The sequence below is a fragment of the Protopterus annectens genome, chromosome 1.part0 (assembly GCF_019279795.1).
Source record: "Protopterus annectens isolate FY-2018-M chromosome 1.part0, PAN1.0, whole genome shotgun sequence".
NCBI classification, from domain to species: domain Eukaryota; kingdom Metazoa; phylum Chordata; order Ceratodontiformes; family Protopteridae; genus Protopterus; species Protopterus annectens.
The window spans coordinates 1,760,662,215-1,760,687,134 of NC_056725.1; the positions used below are offsets into that span (position 1 = coordinate 1,760,662,215).

A 24,920-nucleotide genomic window follows, 5' to 3' on the forward strand; every position below is an offset into this window, starting at 1 on the left:
CCGACCGAGGACAGCGGACTACCCATATGTAAGGACTGCAGCAATGTGAGATGAAGAACATCTACCTGCTTGAAATTACAATTGCCTGCCCTGCACTTCACATATGTCTTGTTGATGTCTTCAAGCTTAATGCCTACCACTTCATTAATATGCCCACACTGTTTGCATGATCCACATTTACTAGTCCCTTTTAATGTATTCTTAGGTTTTACAAATTTGTTTGCCCCTTCCAATAACCTTTTAATATTTGGCGCTGTTTTATATACAAAGTAGCGGTGACTACCTAGTCTTGTACCAATATTTTCCGATATTGTTATCAAATCCCAGTGTCTACATTAAAACACACACTCTATTTCTACCTTCACATGCCAAATGATTATTTTTTGTATCTATGTCTACACAGGTAAATTGAAATTTACCTAATAATGGTATATATTTACTACCCCATTGCTTTTTTATATAATCTGTTACATCTTTCAACATGACTAAAGGGTATCCCCTATTCCTAAACATATTGGAAATAAACTCTAATTCAACTTCCATTACTTCCTTTGTGGATGACATGCGGGCAGCTCTAATACATTGTCCCTTGAAGACATTTTTAAACATATAAGGTGGATGATTACTATTAAATTCTATGTAGTCATTTGAGAATGTGGTTTTCCTATATATCCTGGATGCAAAACCTCCACTGGAATGACTTATGTATGTATCTAGGTAAGAAATACCCTTTTCACTTATATTATAAGTAATTTAAAATTTTCTATTATCGATCAGGTAGATAGTTATGCACAAGGAGGGAATTGGAAAATGCTGTTAGCAATGAAAGAAAGCAAGTGGCAAATACTTACAGATGCCACTAGATATCAGGGCATTAATGAAAGTATTAGTATTAAACCTTTTTTAGTTCTTAGTTGGTTTTTATATTGCACTTCTGTATTTATAGTAGAAATTTATAGTAGATGAGTATACAATTTTAGGATATAAACTAGTAAACAGAATTTTTAAAATGGATTTTTAAAATGGATTTTTGTATTCCATTAGAGGAATTTTTAGAATGTATTATTGGAATGTATTTGTATAGTTATGTGTATATATTGTTCTATGTTAAATAGGAGGATGTTTCTTTAAGCGATTTATAATTTTTGTGTCTATATTGTATCATTCAATAAAAGCATCCCTGATCGAGCTGTGTCCTTGATTCCTGCATCAGTTTTGTTTTGTGACATTTTGTCATTCTTTCTTAAACCTGGCTCAAACCCCATATCTCAAATGCAGAAATCTTACCTCCAGGTTATTACAGCTTCTGCTCCAAGAGAACCAATAAGAGTGGTGGAAGTGTTGCTATCCTTTATACCGAACAACTCATTCTCTGTCCACCCTCAATTTCTATACCTAACTTTGAGCCTGAAGAACTCCTTACAGTTAACTGTCATCTAAATCCACATATAAAATTGGCCATATCCTCCACCTACATACTTCCCGGAAACAATATCCCCATCCTCAAAAACATTCAGTCTTGGCTTGCTCACCATATTCCATATGAAACCATTCTTCATGGAGATGTTAACATTGATTGGGCCAAACTTTCTACTTCATCTCCTAGTCATAGTCTCAAGCTTTACTGCTTCCACCATCTCATATCCTCCCCTACTCATACTAACAAAAACTCCACCTCTGGACCTACCCTGGATTGGATTCTTACCTCAGATCCCAACCTTTATCATAACCCTAGCATACTTCCTGACTCTTTAGAGACCACTCCCTTGACCTTTATCCAAAGGTTCTCCAAACATACTCCTGAAGACCACCTCTATAGAGATTATCGTAAACTCAACCAATTTAACCCAGATACTTTTAATTCCGCATTGTCTAATGTAAACTGGTCCTTCCTTTAACACCTACCTCTCAACCAGGCTGTAACATCTTTTAATAAAATATTCCTAGACATACCGGCGCCAATCAGAAAAATGAGAATAAAAGCTAACTGTCTTACAAAACATACCTGCTGCATTATGTATAAAACAGACAATTTCTGGAAAGCCTGGATCAAAAATAAGTCCCCCATTCTACTTCAAAGATATAAGGAGCTCAGAAACCTGTCCAAAAAAGTTAACAACGACAAGAAAAATTTCTTATCACCATTGCCCATAGCATCACAGATCTTTTATCTCTAACTCAGAACTCCTTTTCTTCAGGTGAAACATGGCTGTCTGACAACCAACCCATACTTAATTCTAAAAAAAAAGCTAAACTCCTTTTCTTCCTTGCTAAAATATTGTCACATCATAAACCCTCCTTTTCCATCACCTCCCTCAACAATACCATCATTAAACCTAAACCCCATACCAAACTACTAGGCATTATTATTGATAATGAATTAAAATATGACGTACATATCCAACAGTCTATAAAGAAAACACACAAGAAACTTGGTCTACTCTATCGTAATCAGAAATTCCTTATACCTTCCTCCAAAATATCCCTAGCCCAGTCTTCTCTATTACCTTGTCTTTTGTATGCAGCCCCTATTCTTAGAAATACTCAAACTACTCTACTCTCCAAACTTGAACAAACTTACAATAAAACTGCCAGATTTGCTACTAGTCTCCCTTATAATTCCCATCACTGTTTCACCCTTAAAGCACTCCAATGGCCCGAATTCTCTAACCAGCTATTACTTCAGCAACTATACATTACCCACTCCATTCTTAATGACCCCTCTTCCTGCCCCTCCATTTCTAACCTTGTATCTTATTACAACCCCCATTGTCACTTTCATACAAATCGACAAACTCCTCCTTGATATCTACAAACCTAAAAAGAACATCAGAAAATCCTTCTAAAAGAGCTCCGCAGCCCATGCCTAGAACATACTTCCCCTTAATATAAGGCAGCTCTCCCAAAAATACCAGTTTTAACATGAACTTAAACACTATCTACAAAACACTTGGTCCTGCCCATATCTAACTCCCACGTGACAACTCTATCATTTTACTCATCTTATATCACCCCCTTTCTTTCTTCCCTTCTCTCTGTCTTGTAATTCTATCTCATTTTTGGGGAGATTTTAAATTCAATACATATTCCTGGATTTAAAACATAATAAATGTATCAGCACCATGTCTCTATCAGTTCGATAATTTAAGTGCATCTTATATCATGCACCAATTCTATAATCTCATTTTTACTTTTATTTATTATTCTCTTCTACAGTATAAAATGGTGTTAACTGTTGCTAATATTCCTCATGTTATGGCTCCTGTACAACTGTTCATTTTGTCATGCTTCTAATTTTTATAAAACTGTGAACTAATTGGAGGTTTTCTCCTCAGATCTCCACTGAAAATAGGCCTTTGGCTCAGTTGGACTAACCCAGTGAACAGATGTCAAAATAAATAAATAAATAATTTCTCTGGCAAACTCAGTTACTCATCTAGACAGAGTGCATGCATCTGATATGACAGGCATTCATGAACAAATTAGAAGATTTACTTTTCATCTGTATATCACACAACAGGTTTGCAGTTCATTTACAGGGCAATGGAAAGTAATTAGTAATTCTGAAGCAGCTGATTGGTTCTTCACAAGCTACATCATTAAATAAATTAAAGGAATACAACAGGTTTCTCTAATGTATTCCTCAGATTCACAGCCCTTTTCCTCCCTATTTACATTGTCCTCTGTAAAGCAACAACAATAAAGCATTTACAATTTTTATAATTCCCCTTACTTCTGTAACAGAAGCCTACCTTCTCATACTGTGATGGTTTCACTTACAAAATGATTCTCTCACGTTTGAATAAAGCTTGCTGGAGTCGCCTAGTTACTGACATCATTGAAGCTAGGCAGTGCAGGTACTTTTTTTTTTTTTTAATCAGTTCCCTTCCCCAAAGTGACATCACCACAGCCGTCATCTGATTCTAACTAAAATAATAAGACCCACCCATTCTGTGATGTCATGGCTCCCTTGTCCTTCCCCCAGCCTGAGTACTCAAATACAAGTGCAGGAGGTAGGGTACTTATTTTTAGCATTGTGTTTCCAATACGCTGTATTTCCCTATTGGAACCTTGTGTGAGTCTCTTTCTGCATCAGCTTCCCTTGAGGATTTATACTGGTGAGTATGACATTTTTTGTAGAAATACGTTGTTTGACAAAAAAGTATCAGTATCTCTTTAATGTGACATCTTCATTTCTCCTGGCTTTTCGGTCGCTGTGCTGCAGAAGTTCACACGTGCATCCAAAAATGTTTAAACATTGCTTGTTTGGGTCCTGCTGACCAAACAACTGTTGTGGATACATGTATGCACTTGGTATTGAACTGTGGCACTTTAGTACTGTACTTTTTCATATTTATTTGCCTTTGCTGCAGCATTCCAGTTGGTGTTGGTTGCCAGTGGCAATTATTACTATAAAGTTGTTTTCTTTCCGAAGTTATTTTCTCAAACTTTCCTAAAGAGCAGTACCACTGACTACCTTAAAGATTTCCTGTTCAATATGGGTAGTGGTTGTGCCGTCTTGTAATTTGTTTAGTGAGAAGGTGTAATGAAAAAACTTGCTGCCCGTTGCCTGATGCATTAGTCCCACTTCAATCTGCAAATTGGCACTGTTTTACTCCTTTAATGCCCTGTACTTCTTTTTTTTTTTATGTAATTTCCTTTCCTATGGTGTTCCTTTGCCAGCTGTTCCATGTGGTCTTGGTTGCCAATAGCAACCGTTTTTCTTTATGGCCCTGTGATGTCTGAAGTTTTGTGTGTGCATGACTGTGCGATTACGAACTTCCAAGCCATTATTTTACACTCGCTTAGCTGTTTACTTTTTTTTTCTTATTTTATACTCGCTAAACAGCTTAGCAAGTGTAAAGTAATGGATTGTTAGATCGTAATTGCATGCTCACATTGCATGCTCACACCAACAAACACTTGATTATGTTGCTGTGCTTTTCCCATCAGTTATTTGCTACCTACACATTTTTTTTATCTAAAATATGTCTCTCTGCAGAGATAAGGGTAGTGGGTTTGATTCTTGTGTTGTTTGGGCAGTGATTGCAAGTGCGTGGGGAGAGAATGAAGTGTATGTGTATGAATGTAGGAGTGCCTGCGTGTGTGTATGACAGAGCGAACAGTAAGGGAATGCATGGAGAGTGTGTGTGAATGTAAAAGTGCCTGCGTGTGTATGAGAGAGTGATCAGTAAAGGAATGCATGGAGAGTATGTGTATGACTTTTGAAGTGCCTGCGTGTGTGTATGAGAGAGCGATCAGTAAAGTAAGAAACTCCTGTTCATAAAAAATAAAACACACCATATTAACACTTTTTATTTACATGTTGTTGTTTGTCTTTTGGCTTTTTCCCGGTAAGAGGTCACCACAGCAGAACTCTGGTCCACTAATGATTGGCAGTAGATTTTTACGAAATGCCGAGGTGCCAGCTCGACGCCCAACCTTCAACGAAGGCACGCCCATTTACACACGCATGTCTTTCGAACGCAACCCAACCGTGGGGAGGACATGCAGACTCCACACAGAAGGCACTCCCAGCCAAGCCGAGAATCAAATGGGAGAACCTCTTGCTGTGAGATAACAACGCTACCGCCGTACCACCGCGGCATACTAACACTTTTTAAATTACTAATCTTAAAACCCTTAGAAAGGCAGTTATCATTTAAAGAGTTACCCATACAAGGGATTGTAATTTACCATGCCTGGGAAATATCTTACTACTTTTGCGTTTCAGTATGGTGACACGTTGTATATTGCCTTAACTTTATTTAGATTTGGTGACCCTTCCTTCCTTGAACATATATTACCATAAAACTCGAGAAATGTATTAAATTTGCATTTCTGTTTAATGTCAAAATTATTTGCATATTTGTAAAACTTGGATTATAGAATCATTGTTTCTGTGTTTTGCCACAGGCTGCATCATCAAAGAAAATGTTAACATTCAGAATGCCTGGGATAAAATATATTATACATCTAAAAATTTCTGCAACCGATCTTACAACCCAAATTAAACTCCTGTATCTTCTAAGACCTTTGTGATTAGAAATGTATGTGTTATTCTGTTCTTAGGATTCACCTCCATTTGGTAGTAACCTGCCTTCACATCCATTTTGCTAAAAACAGTAGCACCATTCAACATAATGATAATGTCTTCCAAAGTGCTTTCCCTCAGGATGGCTTTATTTACCATACATATATCAATGCTACAGTCACAGTGCAGGTGTGTTTTGGCATAGGCATGGTATGCAATAACTAGCCATTCACTCCAACATCAAGAACTGACCAGCCATTGTCACAATAGCACAGGCATCTGGTATCCCACAGCAGTTCTATCAATTTAGTTTTGAATGCTTCCAGATTGCTTTGCTCCCTAGTTACTCCTGGGAGATTATACCAGCATGCTGAATCCAGCTTTGAGAATGCATGTTTTCCTGTGGTTGTCTTGAAACATGGTCTGATAAGTATTAAGCCATCTTCCTGACTGTCTCTCAGATAAGAGTTTGGTTAATATGTAGTTTGGATTTTAGAGGTAGACAAAGTCCCATTTTAATAATTTCTATATCTTTGAACCAAGTAGAAAGGTTGTTCTTTCATTTATTTATTTATTGACTGGGAGTGTCCGACTGGACGTAGGTCCATTTTCAGCGGAGGCCCGGGAGAAAAGCTCCACGGTAAAATAAACAGACAGTAGTTACACTGGATTACATAGCGATTAACAATTTAACATAGCAATTACTTACAACATATTTACAGATGAAGAACATAGTACATCAGTAGACAACTAAAATCCTTATCTGTGAAGTACATAACAGACATTAACAAATGTTACAATGAGAAGTTCCTGCTGTATAATAAGTACTAGGCTTATGAGCATCTGAGCTTGCTATAATCAAGGCAGTTAGTTGAGTGGAGAGAAAGGTAGTGGTTGGATGGGGTGGATGATATTAGAGTGGGAGTTGCAAGGGCATAGCCAGCATGTTTTTAGGTGCGCTTTTAGTAAAGTTTTGAAGTGGGTGCATGATGGTACGGAGGTAATTGTGGGTGGGAGTGAGTTCCATAATTTGGCTATGGCGCAAGAGAATAGTGCTTCACCAGCAGAGTTATTGGCTTTGGTGATCTGCAAGTGATTTTAGTTGCTGGATCTTAGTGGTCTGGTGGTGCGATAGGGTTGGAGTAGATTCTGGAGGGTTGGGACATTTAGTGGATGGTTTACTAGTTTGTGGGCGAGTGAGAGTTGATACCACTGAAGGAGGTGAGGGAGTTCAAGCCAGCCCAGTTCAGCAAGTGAGAGACAGTGGTGACTACGGTAGGATGCCTCTGTGGTGAATTTGGCGATTTTCTTGTAGCAGGTCTCTAGCTTGTTTAGATCACATTGCCTTAGGTTGGTATATACTGGAGAGGCATAAAGTAGGGTGGAGATAAGGTGGGAATTTGCTATTGAAATCTTTGCTGCTTTGGTGAGAAATTGCTTATTTCTGCATAACGCTCCTAGTTTTTTGTGGACTTTTTTTATGGTCATGGATATGTGAATGTCAAATTTTAGTTTATTGTCTATTTCCACTCCTAGCAATTTGGTGTGTTCAGTTGGGTATATAGTGGTGTTGTCTTTTTCTGTGATGTTAAAGTGAGAGTTGTTTTGGGTATGTTTGGTGGATTGGAAGATGAGTAGTTTAGTTTTGTTTGGGTTGAGTATTAATTGGGCATCGGATAACCATGTTTCAACAGAGGAAAAGGCTTACTGTGTGACTTTTTGCAGTTTGGGTAGGGACTGGGCTGAGCAGATGATGGTCGAGTCATCTGCGTATTGTATGAGTGTGCCATGTTTGGTGGCAGAGGCTAGATTATTGGTGTAAACAGAGAAGAGTAGGGGTCCAAGGATGGATCCTTGGGGAACCCCTATGGAGGACAGGTAGTTGGGGAGATATGTCATTCTGCTTCATTGATAGGTGGCTACTTGAAGCATTGGAGGAAATAGCAAATAGTAGCATATTTGGTTCTGCAAGTAATTCAAATCTACAGATCATTGTAAAAGTAACAGTACAAGTGTTATTTGTATTTGTGGTAGAGTGAAGAGCTAATAAAGGGAGCCCATGCTCGGTTTTTGGGATAAGTATGTTTATAGCTTTGGTTGTGCAGATGCTGGAGGCGAGAAGGTATGAGAGCTTGTAGCATAAATTTAGTTATTTAAGCTTCCGCTAATATTATCTGTATGGTTTGTTAATAAGAGAGTAGGGTCCAATGTGATCCTGGATATTTTTTGCTCTGTTACTACAGGCAGCATATTGCCTGATGTGTCAGTTATTGTCAGGTGCAGAGTTTTAGCAAGCTATTATGGGGTGCCAAAGAACATTACATTTGATTTTCTCTGACTAATAATCAGCATAGTATCATGTGTGCATTGGCAGATCCTTGCAAAACTTATTCTGAGTTTTTGCATAGGGTGTTAGTGTTTTTACTTGATTTTAACAGCAGATGATAATCAGCATTCATTCCTATATTGAGCTGTGATTTCTTGTGCTACAGATGATGACCTGTTGCTTGCTCAGAAATGGTAAGGGACACTCTCCAGTTATTTGCATGTGGATAAATGCCTGGGTGTCATCCGGTTTGAATAATATTGAAGAATACTTGCTGCTAATCAAGACTGAGACACATTTCCACCTTGTGTCCCATTCTCTTGTGCCTCATGGTCTACATGTGTGCAAGACAATTTAATCTTGCACTGGCAGAGAACATTCTGTGGCTTTAAACCAGGTCTGTGTAATGTCACAAATCCGATGTTTCTGTATTCTCTACAGAGCTTGTAGGTTGTGCAGTTTCTTCTGAATTCCTTCTGACTGTATTTTCATTGCCATTATTTTTGTCACTGTCTTGATGTGAAATATGTTTTCAAAGTGTAATTGTTTTGTTTAGCATATGGTCATCAGTGATTGTGCTACAGCACTTGAAAGCAGTGGTAGCAGCACATCGGTGAGTATATTTGCTTTTTATGCAAATGGCTGTGGGTTCTACTACCGCAACCTGTAGACGGATAGGAAATCTTAAGTTGTACTCTAATGTTGGGTGCTGTAGTCGTGACTGTCTTAGTTTCTTTGGTTTGCCATCCATTCCCTATTGCAATGTTATTTTTTTACTGTAACCTAGGCAATGCATTCGTCAAAGGCAGTAGGCACACAATCTGTAGATGAAACACTGAATTAGACATTGCAATGGATAATTCATATCTGCCTTATGCAAAATATGCAAGGCAGGAGTTAAGGGACTACAGTACAGGGTCAGACCATTGAGATGGCACCATTTTGAGCTTTTACTCCTGGATGCCGCTGGAAACGTTTAAAGTGTGCCCAGTCAAACTAACCAGGTAAACAACTGGATAACAAAATATTTACTGCAACTTGCTACAAAATAGCAAACTTCTACAGGTAGCTAGTAAAGTGAATCAAACCAAACAGCCAGAGAATCATGGAAATTTGTTTATACAGGAAAAAAATCTTGATTACATCTGGTAACAGGTCATGTTACATTTCAATATGTTCATTTTATTCAGTAGTAGTAGTATAGTAACACCAACGTTTGGAAACACAGAAATTTGGTATGCATACTTGTGCATTCTGCATGGCAAATGATGCTTAGGTGGTGTATCGCTTGCATACTTCTCTGTTGTATTTGTACCAGATACTACTAGTGTGCAGTGTGGAAATAGAAAGATTAAAACATTACCCTGGTATCAGAGGTGGCAGTGCAACATATTCATAGTGGCTTAACATGAGAGTAGCTCTAAGCAAGCACCATGTGAAACCTGAACAAGCACCTAGAATTATTCAGTGCAGCTTCCACACCTTAAGTCTGAAAATGAATTCACATACTCACATGAACAGTAGTAGCTGCATATTGATGGCTAAAGGTGTATGGGCATGCCGGGTGGTTACTACACTTCAAAACTGGTATGTAATGGTGGAGATATTTGGAAGGCATGAGCAAACACACCAGTATATTAAAGCCATAGCACCAATTGAACTGGAGGCTGGCAAACAGATTTAGTAAGGGGATTTTGTCCATGCACAAATATTTTAACAGTGATTCTTTGCAGTGACATCCATTATCTGATTCAAGGTAAATTAACCTTGATGTCCTTTATTTAAAAAAAAAAATCAATAAAAAAATTACTTTGTTATAAGTGACTTCTGGACACAAGAAAAAGGAAGGGGAAAATATAGCAATGTGGTTTGTATGTACAAAGACAAATCCAGGGACACTTCAAAAGTTTTTTTTTGCAAACTAACCAGTGGAGTAAAAACATATGAAGGCAAACACTGCATACCAACACACTTTTCACATGTAAATCTCAATTTTTAACAAGGTGGAAGCGTGAAGTGATACCTTAACATTTAAATTAATAAAGATCTAAACTAGTTAAAAGTATAAATGTTTTATTCTTTAGCTCCTTGGTGCAAGACCTTATTGGATGTGAATGCAGTCAAGTAAGGCCATGGCTATAGTGCAGCAAAAAAATGTCCCCTCTAACAAAGGAAATGCTAGAGCAAAGATTAAATTACATGAGTCAAGCACCCTGCTGAGATCTGCCAATCAATGGAATTACCAGGTCAAATTACCCTCAGGACTTTGACAGCTAGGGAAGCTGTGTTATGGGGAGGGGAGAAGTAAATGGACTGGAATTCATTGTCTCACAAATTAGTGCCATTTAAACTAAATTAGAAAAAAGGCAGCAGTAAACAGCACTTTGAGTGTGTTCTGTGGCATTTGCACTGTTTCTGTTTTAAGTAGTCATTCAGCAGCAGGGAATGTTACTTACACTGTTCTATTTTACTCAGTACTTTGTACGCATGCAGCATCTATGAAATGACAGGAACTTTAGGCAAACGGAGGCCTGCATGATGTAACATTTTTGAGCCAAACAATGATTTCTGGGATACTGAATGGCAACCTGATTTATGCAAACCAAGTCAATATGCCAGCCTCCAGGTGGTCAGAGTCTGGAATTACATATAAAAATATTTAAAATCCTGTAAATAATCCCAGAGTGCTGTTAAAGTGTAGGCAACATCATGCCATGATGTTTTAAACATGTTTTTTGAGTCTGTGGGTGCGGTACTCCTTTAAGTTGGTGAGACTCATAGTGTCTCATAAGAAAACCCCTTTTTTTCAGCAACTCTTTATAAAAATAATGTTTGTTTTGTATATCATCCAATCAGTGAAACATTTCCATTATTAAAAATGAAGTTGTACTTCTAGTACCTAAAGATCACAATGTTCTACCTCTGAAAATAAGTATTCTCAATTTTTAGCAGCAGAATAAATAAGTGATACCACAATTTAGACATTTAATATGAAAGGCATGGTTATTTGCAGAAACATCTAGTGTGGGTTTGTTTGCTGAAGGTTAACATATATATATATATATATATATATACATACACATATATATATATATATATATATATATATATATATATATATATATATATATATATATATATAAACACACGTACTTGCAAGATTAAAGAAATGTGCTTCGCTGGATTTTTTTTTCTGTGCAGTGAATAATGTAATATTTCTTGTTTAGTTTTGCCCACTGTTAAAACCTGAAACATTTTTAATATTTGCATTTGCAATACAGGCTATAAAGAGGCAGTGCCAACTGTCTAGATTAAAACAAAAGTCATCCAGAAACCTAGAGAACACTATATGTCTTGTTAATGCTGGTGTTGACTGTGCTGTGCAGAATGCAGACTTTTAACTTACCCGGAAAAATCTGTAGACAGCAGCCAGTAATCAAATATATAGACTCTACTAATCTGGCACAGTGTGAGGTATCCAACAGCTGCTATGAAGGAATACCTAAAGAGGGAACATTTAAAAGCAGTGTTATAAATAATCAATAACATCTGAAACAAACATGACAACTGCCTCATTAACTTTCTTGGTGTTTTTCTTTCTTCCCCTCTTTTTAACCTTAACTCCTGGTTTTAGTCCCTTGTGAGAATAAGAAAAGGAAATGCAGTATAAATGAAAATATCTCATACAAATCTTAAACGCAGATCAGAAAAAAAAGAACATTTTCAATAAGAATATTTCCCAATTATTTTCATGCAAAATAACTAGTATGGGGACAAATATAGTACAATAACAGAGTTACTACATTGAACATTACTGACCATGATCAGAAACCAGCAACACAAGGACTGCTGTCGATATGATGGACTGGCGAGTACGGGGCTGCTATGCTCAACCCCTCCCCATCTCCCTGAGGAGGAGCACTGCAGAATAAAAGGACTAATAATTCTCTGGCAAAGAGGCTTAGGAGTAACCCAGCAATAAGAGAGCACCAAACAGTCCCTATACCACTAAATACCTAAACTTGTTCCAAGGGAAAAGCTGCACATTTCAAGCTCCTCTGATGCACTACTACAGTAGAAATAATTATGATTTACTTGTGACCAACTGTTATATAATTAGAAGGATAACTGCTGGAAAGAACTGACAGTAATTTACATTGTTAAGCTGAGAACTTGAACATGGAGCTTTAAAACTACAAATTCATTATATTGTGTAATGACAGTCAATGGAATAGGAAACTGTCAAACAAAACCATTTAGCACAAAAAAATTAGTTCCACTGGCTTACAGGGATGAAGCCCTGACTACCAGTCAGGTAACCCAAGTTTGATTAAGATTTTAAGAACCTGTCGAGGCTGGTAGGGGGAAGGGAGGACTGATGAGTCTTTGCCTATTCACCACTCTTTAGAACATCTTCTTATAAGCAGGCATGGTATGAATGATGCGCTAATGACAGGCGAGTCTTTCTGTGCCCCTTGTGGATACTGGCACTTAAAATGGTAACCAGCCTAAGCATGCATGAGGGTTTAGGAGGTATTGCTTTCTCAGGGTTAGAGGCAGACTTCTCTTCTAGACCCCTTCGAATTGCAAGCAATTGCCAGCAATTATGATTCCAGCACTCAAGGGTTTAGGGATGGACTAATTCTAATCACCTTCTAATAATAACCTTATACTATTAACAACCCTGAACATTCCCCCCATCTACCTGTTATTAACATCACTGATCACCACATCATTCCCTCCATATTTAAATGTGAACACCTGGAACTTGACCCTGATTCTTCTCTATTTCAAATCACACAGACAAAATAACTAACACAGTCCTATCTCAGCTTAGACTTTGTTTTAGAGCCTCTCATTTGATCTCCCCATTCAGCCAGCTTTTCCCTAGCTAAAAATGTTCTTTCCCTAAATTGGAATACTGTCGTCCCTGGTTGCCTTTTGCTCAACACAAAATTTTGAAAGACTTTAGATCACAGAAAATAAAATATCCAGATTTGCCCTCTGGATCTCACAACTGTAACCTCTTACAATGTTTAAAATGGCTTCCGCTCACCTAAAGGATAAAATACAGTTGTGTACACTTACCATAAATGTAGATGTTCGAGTGTATACACTGTTGCAGTCATTACATTTGGGTAATCCTGCTGGCAGGTTGCCCTCAGTCGGCCTGAATTTCAAAGTCTTGGGTCATGCGTCGGCTGTCGTCGCCCCTTCTCTGACGTCAGATCGTCAGGGGGTATAAAAGAACCAGCCGACGCCATTTTCTTTAGTTTTTCTTGCCCCACATGTCAGGTGCCCCCTAAAAGGGTAGCCAAAATTTATATATATATAGAAAATTACATGCAGCAATATAAACTTTACCTTCATCCACAAGCAAATATACCACATAGGTTGCATAAATCAGAGAAGGAAAGATAAGTTCCATCAGAAGAAAATGGGGGGATGGCGGGTGGGTAACCTGGACTGCAACAGTGAATACACTCGAACATCTACATTTATGGTAGGTGTAGACAACTGTACTATGTTCTTCATGTTTCACTGTTGCAGTCATTACATTTGGGTAGATTCCCAAAGCTATGGTTGGGAGGCTGGAGCTAAACTGCATTAGGAGTGGTTATGAGACCCTGCAGAACTGCAGTGGCAAAGCTTGCCCTGGATTTAGAGTAGAGTGGCAGATGATACTGCTTTGTAAAGGTGTGCACTGAACTTCAAGTAGCTGCCTCTAAAATGTCTTTAGTTGGTACTCCCCTGAGAAAAGCTGCTGAAGTGGCTGCAGCTCTGGTGGAATGTGGCCTAATGCCCTTATGCACTGGCTTGCCATGGTATAAGTAGCAGAAACGAATGCAGTGGCCTATCCACTTTGAAACAGTCTGCTTTGAGATAGCCTTTCCTTGTGATCCTGCAGCATATGTCACTAGTAATTGCTCTTTCTGAAAACTTTGGTTCTGTCCAAGTAGAATCTAAACTGTATGTGTACGTCTAAAGAATGCAGAATTCTTTCCCCCTTGTTCTGTGGATTTGGATAAAAAGTTGGCAGATGAATGGTCTGGTTAAGAGCCACACTGGACACCACTTTAGGCATAAATGTTGGGTTTGTCCTCAGGGAGACCCTGTCCGGATAAAAAATGATGAAAGGTTCCACAGCCATGAGTGCCTGTAGCTCTGAAACTCGTCTTGCATAAGTTATTGCTAGGAGCAGAGCTGTTTTCCAAGATAAAAACTTTATATCAGCAGTAGCAGCTGGCTCAAAAGGAGGCAGGGTGAGTTTTTCCAAGACATAGTTGAGGTCCCATGCAGGCACTGGTGATCTCCTTGGAGGCCTTAAATCTTTGGCTCCTCTGAGGTACTGTTTTAATAAGGGATGAGAAAAGATTGGTGGCTCTGTATTGTAATGAGCTGAAATGGCAGAGGCATGAATTTTAATAGATGAGAAAGATAGGCAGGCCTTTGTCCAGCATCTCAGTTAAGTAGTGTAAAATCTGAGGAATATTTGGCACAGCTATATCTGTTCCTTGTGCCTGGTTCAGCACAGAATCACTTCCATTTTCCAGCATAAAATTTTCTAGTACTAGGCCTTCTGGCTTCCAAAATGACATCCATCACAGCTTTATGGAGAGGTGTGTTTTGTATGACTACATTATCCGCCATGCTGCCAGGTTTAAAGTCCTGAGTTGGCTGTGCAGGATCCGATTGTTTTGCTGGGACAGTAGATGCGGTACACGTGAGATAAGGTCCAAGCTAGGCATTGAGACAAGCTCCTTAATATTGGGTACCAGTGCTGGCGGGGCCAGTCTGGTGCAATCAGTATCATCTTTGGCTCTCCTGTCTGACCTTTAGGAGTACCCTGGGGAGGAGAGGCAGAGGGGGAAAGGCATCCAGCTGAAGGATAGGGCATTCACTTTCCATGCCTGTCTGTGATAAATCCTTGTGCAGAATCTCTTTATTTGGTAGTTGTGAGGGGAGGCAAATAGATCTATGTCCGTGCATCCCCATTTCCTTGTTATCATGCTGAAGACTTGTGGATCCAGCTGCCTCTCGTGGGGATCCATGAGGTTTCTGCTTAGTTCATCTGCCAGAGTATTTTTCCTTCCTGGCAGGAATTGTGCCTGCAGATGTACCTGGTAAGTCAATGCTGTGTCCCACAAAGTCATGGCTAGTCTGAAAGGGGGTAAGAATGTGTGCCCCCCTGCTTGTTTATATACCACATGACTGTGGTGTTGTCTGTCTTTATCAGTAGTTGTCCTGGATGAAGTAGGTCCTTGAAGGCTGTCAGGGTATTTTGAACAGCTAGCATCTCTTTTTGATTGATATGTAGATGCATTTGGTTTGAGGGCCATGTTCCCTGAATGCATCTTCGTGCCATGTAAGCCCCCCAAGCATAATCTGATGCATCTGTTGTTAGTGTCTGCCTGGCTGGGGATAATGTGAATGGCTGTCCCCTGTTTTGGTGACAAACCTTTGCCCACCATCGAAACTCCTGTTGCAGGCAGGGAATGAGAGTAATTATAGTTTCAAGGCTGTGGCAATGTTGAGTCCAAACACTTGTTAGGTACCACTGAAGTTTCCTCATATGCAGTCTTGCATAAGGAATGAGTAAGATGCAGGATACCATGAAGCCCAAAGCCTGCAGAATGTTTCTTACAGATAACTGGGCCTTTGTAGCTAACATTTTGAAATAGGTAGTCTGTTGCCTTTGTTTGTCTGGCATAAGATAAGCCATCTGGGAAGTTGCATTTAAGCTTGCACCCAGGAATATTATCTCTTGAGAGGGTACTAGTTTTGATTTCTTTTCGTTGACTGTGTACTCTAGGCATGTTAGAAGCTTTTTCACAAATGCCAGATGCTGTAGAAGGATGTCCTTGTTCTCTGCTTGAATGAGACAGCCATCCAAGTAAGGATATATTTGTATTCCTCTTAGTCTGCAGTAAGCAATTACTGGAGCCAGGCACTTTGTAAAGACCCTGGGTGCAGTAGATAAGCCAAAGGCAATGCAGAGAATTGGTAATGCATTGAGCCAGCCTTGAATCTGAGGTATCTTCTGCATATTTGTCTGACTGGGACAAGCAGGTATGCCTCTTTTAGGTCTAAAGTTACAAGCCAAGCGTTCTTGCCCAGCATGGGCAGAAGCTGCTGCAAAGTCAACATTTTGAATTTTGGTACATCTAGGAATGTGTTCAGAATCGATAGGTCCAGTATTGGCCTCCTGGCCTTGTCCTTTCTGGGTACCAAGAACAGTCTTGAGTAAAATCCTTGTCCCCGCTCTTGCTCTGGCAATTGTTGAATGGCCCTCATGTCCATGAGGGATGAGACTTGTTTTTGTGCCTCTGCCCATTGATTTTTTGGCAGATCTGGCCAGCCGTTTGCCTTTGGCAGAGTATGGAAATGGAACTTGTAGCCTTGCGAGATGATATTTAGAACCCACTTGTCCTGGGTTATAATGCACCAGTTTTGAGAAAAAAGTGCAAATTTTCCCCCTAAGGGTGCTGCCAGGAAATAAGTGCTTGGTTCAGGCAGGGGGAAGTCATTGGGACTGTTTCCTGTAAGGTTGTGATTTGTCTTCTTCACTTTTGGAGGTAGAAGCACCCCACTGCTTTGACCTGTATGAACCTTGCGCCTGGGATCTGCCCCTTTGAGGTCTGTCTGACACAGGAAAGGACCAGTTCTTTGTTGGCCAGCATCTACTAAACCTAGGCAGCTGTACTTGTAAGAAATCTTTGACTGTTTGCATAGATTTAGCCTTGTCCTCCATTTTCTTTAACACCTCTTCTGCCTTAACACCAAACAAAGAATCATGCTGTAAAGGTGCATCTAATAATTTAACTTTAACATGATCAGGCAGATTTTGTTCCTTTAACCAAGCATGTCTTCTAATTACAGAACCTGTAACTGTGGCCCTGCAGGAGGCCTCTAAATAATCAAAACCACACTGCAAAGTATGCTTTCCAACATGTTCAGCTGCATGTAATATATCCTGCATTTCCTTGTTTTCTGCACATTCAGAGTTTAACAATATTTTCTGTTTAAGCAATGCCAAGAGATGTTGCTGATATTTGAGCATATGTAACTGACAGTTTAAGGCCCTTATAGCCAAGGTAGCAGATGTGTAAACCTTTTTTCCCCATCTATCCAGTGCCCCAGAATCCCTGTCAGAAGGGCTAGAGTTTTTTGCAGCGGAAGCCTTAACTCCTTTGAGACCCTGAGAAATAGTTTCTGGGTCTGCATCAGGGTTTTTAAAAAGGAATATGTGAGTCAGGAACCCTGTAATATCTGTCAGGCTTAACAGGAGCTGGAGGCAAGGAGTCAGGGGTAAGGCTAGACTCCGAAAACACATAATCTACAATGTCTAACACAGGAGGGATGGCTAGTGGCTTGTGCTGAGGTAGTAAAAAGAAATCCCTAAGCCTCTTTTTAGATTCTGAAAAATCTTGGCTCTCCCAGTGGAAATGCTCCCTCATGGTATGTAAGGTTTCCCCAAAAGAATAGTCCTCAGGAGGAGAAGCTAAAGGTATGGAGTCTTCAGCATCAAAATCCTCATGGGGGGAAAAGAATATTCCTGATCACAAGAGGAATCAGACGAAATGGAAACCTGATCTAAAGATTCAGTCAGTCTCTTGCCTAGGCCACTTATCAGGAGGGGGATGGGAACCCCTGATCAAGGTAATCAAGTCTTCGGCCATTTTGAGCATCTGTTTGTTGGGCATGGAGGCCTGTCCACGTGGCTCTTGAGTTTGCTTCATTGCCTTTGAAGGTGCTTTAGTCTTTGCCTTTGAAGTCGGTTTAATGTATAGATGTTTGGGTCTGAATACACCCTCAGAAGCCAGTGCCTGCTCAGCGGCTCTGGACACATCTGAAGGATTAGCATCCGAGGCTCCAATACCTTGAGTTTCCAGCGACATGACCGACTCCATGTGGGAGTCGGTAGCAGCCGGCGTCTCTAAAGTAGCGGTCGTCAGGGGCTGCAAAAGCACCTCACTGAGAACTGGCAAACCGGTGACTGGCTTAGGAGAAGCTTTGTTGTCAGTTTTGGGCCTCGACTGTCTTTCTTTTTCTTTGCGTTTTTTGTGAACTCCGGTAGTCGGATGGCTTTCAGACGACATTTCTGGATAATTAAATATGCGTCCAAAGTAGTTTAAAGCAAAATCATACCGACGCTTAATAGTACATTGGTTAAATCTAGCACAAAACCGACAACCCAGAAAGTTATGATCAAGGCCTAGGCAAGGAATACAGTAAGAATGAAAGTCCTTATGAGGTTTTTGCTTCCCACAAGAATTACAATTATTAACTTTTTCTGGCATCGGTTCTGGAGCAAGAAAAAAGTTTCCCCAATGGGGTACTTAGCTTTATAGAAAACTTCGGATCTGAAATTCGAACTTGAAAATCTCAGAAGTCGGCCGACCGGCACTTGCGAACTGCTTCTGCTTCGGGCACCGCGTGGCAAGAAAGATTAAAGAAAATGGCATCGGCTGCTTCTTTTATACCCCTGACGACCTGACGTCAGGGAAGGGGCGACGACAGCCGATGCAGGACTTCAGGCTGACTGAGGGCAACCTGCCAACAGGATTACCCAAATGCAATGACTGCAACAGTGAAACACGAAGAACATCTAATCTCCTAGGTACTCTTACTCATAAAATGCTATACACTAGTTACTGCATACTTTTGAGATGGAAACTACCTATCCAAGACAAGGTTTACTCCCTAAAAATATCCAAGAAAAAGCTATTACATTAAGCAGACGGCCATATAAAAACAGCTATCAGAGAACATGCCTTCTCTTGACTAGGCCCTATATTGTAGAACAGATTCTCACCTGAATTAAAGGGTCTGGAATCTCTGAATGAGTTCAAAAATGCCTTCTCCAAACAACTACATTTGAAAAATGAGTGAAAGTGCATTAGGGTCAATGGTTAACCTTATAATTTTCTACCAAATAGCATACTAACTCCAGCAAGACAGTCACTGTGAAATGTTAAATTTTAACAGCATGCTGCCTCCAGCATAGAGAATGGACTTCATGTATATACTTGTAAGTATTGTAAACAACTTTGGTTTTACTGTTAACTCTATCTGTAACACTTCTCTATACATAAAACTTTGTAACAAGCATATGTTTATTCTAAGACCTTTTAGAATTATTTGATTTTGCATTTATTATGTATTGCATGATTCTTAAATATTCACAGTTTGCTTTTATATATCTACTTTCAGGTTATGGCTATATAGGGTCTTCAGACCAGCCCACCTACCTAGTTAACTAATAATAAATAAATAAAGACATACATAAACAAGCACACATATACATACATACATAAATAAATAAAAAAATAAATGAAACAAATGTTGGCTACCTGAATTCCTTATCCTTTGCTAACAATGCTTTACATGTAAACCAGTTTAAGAGTTCTGTTAAAAGTTAATCATAAACAGACATTTCATGCATATAAAACATACCCCCCTTACTCTACTCATGACTGCGGTGGAGCCACAGCCTACACTGGCAAGCAACATGCGTTGAGAAGAGAATCTATCCTGGATGGGATGTTGTTTCTTCACAGGATACAAGCATACAGTCACAAAGCATGCACTCCTATAACAAATTCAAAGACTTGCCAACTAACCTAATACTATGAATTTGGGATGTGGGAGAATGCCAGATCATCTCATGAAAACCCATGCAGACACAGGAAGGGCATGCAGACTATCCAAAATAAGGAACCCCAGTTGTAAAACAAACAATTGCCTCTCCCTCCGTCCTGTTGCACTCATTTATATTTTCAAAAGATAAAGCCTCAAAAAATGCAAGAATATACAGCCATCAGTTTACTAGTGAAACGCTTCAATTATAGAAACTGGAAGCCTCTCTCTCTAGAAAAAAAACTGTTCTTTGAATGGCTTCAGCTGGCATATGGAACAGTTTAAGCTTATTCATGTGATGTATATTTGTAACAGTCACAATCCAGAATTCATATTCTAAAGGAACACAAAAACATAGAAACTAATAAAATGGTTCCATCTATCTTAGTCCATACTATGGAAATGTTAGGGCATGTAGATGACTTATTTTTCCAGAAGAGTTTAATCACACAACCATGCCCAACAGTTCCTTGTATGATTAGAAAGCCAGACCTCATCCACAATGACCCAGAATGAACAATTTTCCACCGACCTGTAATACTTCTAAAGAATAAATCAAACCACTATAAGACTACCAATTCTCTAATATCATAATATTTAACTCCAAAGAGGTCTCTATTCCATCCAGAAAGCAGTTTATTTTAGATGACCAATACTGAAAAAGTACAGTTTTGTACCTACCATAAATGTAGATGTGCGAGGATCCACATTGCTGCAGTCCTAACTCTCAACAAAATTGAGATCCCAAGCAGGAGGAGGAGCTCTGGTGGGGGTCTTTCTTTGCCCCTTTCTGAAATTTTGGAACACAAAACATAAAACAGCGTAAAATCACATCATATAGTGAGCTTAAATAGCTGCACATAATCTCTTATGAAGAGAGAAGGGCAAGGCGTCCAATAAATAACTCGAGTAAGATATGCCACACCACACTCAAAAAAGATAGAAATCTCATTGCTGTTTGCTGCCTCAAAAAAAAAAATCTTTCATTTTTTCTCGTGCACTTTCCTTGTACTAGGTCTCCCTGCTTTCATAATCAACATTTAGAGCTTGCTGTTGAGAAGAGACCTGAGCCTCTTCAAAAAGAATATGCCAGGCAGGCTGTTAGATGAAGAGAGAAGCTTGACATTGAGCAGGTGACCGCCTCTCTGAGACAACAGGTGTGGAATCAAGGCAATTTGCTGTCTTGTCTTTGTAGAGGAGGAATGTTGGCATGCCTTTGAAAGAAGGAAGCAAGGAAATAAAACCTGTAAACTGGTGAGTGAATGATATCCAGAACCCATCTGTCTGGATGAGTAAATCCCATTTTCTTTGAAAAGAGACAGTCTTCCTCAACAACTGACACCTTTAGGCTGAGACAGTTCACGGGTGCCCTAGGACTCTTAAGATACTTATGAGCTTCAGGCACCCTATAATACTACCCATCCGGTTTTGGGCAGGAGGGAGGCAAGAGGCAAGATTCAGGAAGCCTCTGCAAAAAAACATCCATCTTCCACCACATTCAAAACAGGTAGGCTAAAGGCCTATTGGGGGGTAAAAAAAGAAAGAATCCTAAGCCTTTCCTGGAATCAGAGAAGAAATCTTGACCTTCATTTAAAATGCCTCTCATGGAAATGCAGAGTCTCTGAAAAGAAAAATCCTCAGGAGGAAGCTGAGGAGTAGAATCATCCACATCAGAATCAGAATAAGGAGAACTTGCACTCTCAAACTCAGGTTCCACCTTAGGGGCTTATCAGGAGGGCATGAACGTAGTAATCAAATATTCAAATCCTTTTTAATTTTAAGCATTAGGCAAAAGACCCTGAAGCACTAGGAGAAACCCCCATCACCCCAAAACTTGGGGCCAGCCTCAAAGAAAAGAAGCAAAGGGGAGGGAGGAGGCTCTAACCACTAACAAGAAGAGGAACAGAACAGCCCCCTGAAGCCCCCTCAGCCTACTTCCTGAGAGGATACATCCTGTAACAGTAAAGTTCTCCCTGAGAGACCTGCAAGAAACACCTGGCAAAACCTCCGCTAACTTGTTCACAATTGTTGCCAATATCTTCTTATCTAATAATACCTGATAAGAAATGTTGTATATGTTTACAAAAACATTAGAAACAAAGTAATTCTTACTTTAGTATTAACCAGAGCCAAATGTGTACGAGCTTGAACAGTTGTCCCTTATCATATATTCCTGTAATGTGAATGTGCTAGAGCTGATTGATGAAATTCAAAAAAACAAAATTCAGACAACTGCTTATTTTTTGCATTTTAAATTACTAGAGGAGGTAACCATAAAGATAAAGGGAATTTAAACCATAGAAAAGGAATATTTGCAAAACAGGGCATGTGAACATTCTTTTTTTGACAGTGGTAAAATTCTTGATTACATCATCCTTAGAATATGCAGGACCATACAGCTCATACAGCATTCCAAGATGCAGTTTGCCAAATTTAATAAATTATAATCAGCTAACTTATGCTACAAAATGTCCCCCATTCTAAGTAATATATATCCACATGTGAGAAAAAAAAATGAAAACTCTGGGTCTACCATTCTTAAACCCCCCTTTGGCACAGGTGCTAGCAATGCCACATACAAATGTGTGGCAAGGAAGGGGCAAAGGCAGAAGCTACCCTGGGCACAAGGTGTTAGGGAACATGAACGGCAGATTTCTCTCTGTCTCTCTCTCTTTTTTTTTTTTTTTTTTTTGCTGTCCTGTAGAGAGAGAAAGGGCATGACACAAATCTGGCACTAGAGAATAAAGGAGTATCACATCACAGAAATTACATCTTTTAGCTCCTGTATTAAGTGTTGGGTTTGCCAAATCAGGTAGTGACACCAGTTGTCAGAGAAGCCAAATACAGCCACATGTGGCCACACAGTTCACACCTATGAGGATCCTCTTCAACCAAATAGTAAAAAAAATACTTAGTGGGATAAATTTTTAATTTAAAAAAACGTAATCCTCGTCTGAAAAAAAGTAACTGTACAATGTCCGTATAAAGCTGCTTCACTGTCTGGTGGCTCCAGAAAACCTATTAATTTATTGAACTACTTAAAATAAATGTACATAAAGTACAAAAATGTATTTTTGAGTAACACCGAGCAACATAAGACAAAGTCCAGATAATATTGAAAATAGTTTGAGTACAAATTATTTCATGCTGAATTATCTGTGCCTAAAGTTTTAAAAGCAGAAAACCACATTTCTTTAGTGCATCACTTTGAATATAAACCAATAAGGCTTGCAGTATATGATTTGCAGTGGACATCTCTCTTTTGGGCAAAAAAAAAAATGATTGGGAAGAGCTATGTTTGGTAATGTAGTTAAATAGTTACAAATAACTTTAGAATATATTTTGAAGTCAGTATTTAAAAAATCTATAATATGATAGCTTTCCATATCTATCTAATCTTAATCTTTTTGGACTTAAACTGAGTTGAACCATGAAAAAGAGTCCAGTGCAGAATGATTATCTCCTAATGTCTAGATTAACTGTAATATATATGTCAGTAACATATGACTGAAACTTCTACAGCATTCAATAAAGAGTGCACCAGAGCCAAGATCTTTCAAATTAGAAAGGGAAATATAATGTCATGCAATATGCCCATATTTGAAGTACAGGATGGACAACTGTACACATTTTTCCATATTTCTGTATGAAAGTTATTTGATTCTGATGAAAATTCCCTGAACTCTACTGAAAGATTTGATTTTAATATCCTGAGAAAGCCTCAGTGGAAAGATGCAATCTCCCTACCATTAACTTTTAAGCTTTATATACAATTATTCTGAAACTCATTTGACAGATATTGAGCAAAAGAAATTTCCTTCTTCCATACTCTCATCCAGAGATGTTTTTATGAGAGTAAACTGTTGCTATTTGTTGTTCATGCATATGTTGTTACACATGTCACAAAGACATGAATTTGGAGCATTTCTCCCCTTGCCTCCGCTGAAAACTGACTTTGTTCCAAGTCGGACTTTCCCAGTAAACAAATGTGAAATAAATAAATTAAAATAAATATTATTTTGTAAATTTTTAAAGGGCTGAATCATAAGTTTCTCACTCACTATCAGTAGTAAACACACATTCAACTATAGTGGATATAAAAAGTTTACAAACCCCTGTTAAAATGTCAGGTTTTTGTGATATAAAAAAAATGAGACCACAATAAATCATGTCAAAACTTTTCCTACCTTTAATGTGACCTATAACCTGTACATTTCAATTGAAAAACAAACAAACAAATCTGTTAGGGGAAAAAAATAAAAAACATACAATATGCTGGTTGCATAAGTGAGCACACCCTTAAACTAATACTTTGTTGAAGCACCTTTTGATTTATCGTCTCTCTCTCTCTCTCTCTCTCTCTACTCTTCCCTCATTAGACCAGTCATTGAGAATAATAGCCCCATTTGTTATGTACCTCACTAGACACCTGCAACAGCTGAAGAGGCCAAAAACGTACCTCACAAAGAGGATCCTAGGCCTTAAACACGTCCTACACTGACAGACTCAAAAAACTCCAGCTATTCTCTGTCTCATATCACCTACTACGAGGTGATCTCTGCTTGACTTACAAAGCCATGTCTGACCCAGCACAGTTAGAAATGCTACATCTAAAGAAATCCCAATACCTCCACAACACATGCTCCAAAGACCTCAACCTCATTATCACAATCAACAGAATATGCTGGAGGAACAGGTTCTTAACCCAGAGACTATCCATGCTATGGAACAGACTTCCCATACATGTCAAGCAGAGCACCTCACTAGCCCTCTTCAAGAGAAATCTTGATGAGTGGATGGGAAGTAGAAAGTTCACCCCAGGGATAACTGCAGTGGCTCTAATCGATAGAGGCTCTGGGAACTAACATCGGGCATCACAAAGCCAGGGCAATTCTATGTGTTAGGCTTGTAAAGGCTCCA

At 39.0% G+C, this 24,920-nt stretch overlaps 1 protein-coding gene across 3 annotated transcripts in view; it reads right to left on the reverse strand.

The window, feature by feature from the left end:
* MBOAT1 (membrane bound O-acyltransferase domain containing 1) overlaps positions 1–24,920 on the reverse strand; it is a 1,680,446-nt gene that overhangs the window by 1,036,371 nt on the left and 619,155 nt on the right. For all 3 annotated transcript variants that reach the window (XM_044069118.1, XM_044069110.1, XM_044069126.1), the window contains exon 4: positions 11,767–11,862. In XM_044069118.1, coding sequence (XP_043925053.1) covers positions 11,767–11,862 — 96 coding nt within the window. The remainder of the gene's footprint in view (positions 1–11,766; positions 11,863–24,920) is intronic.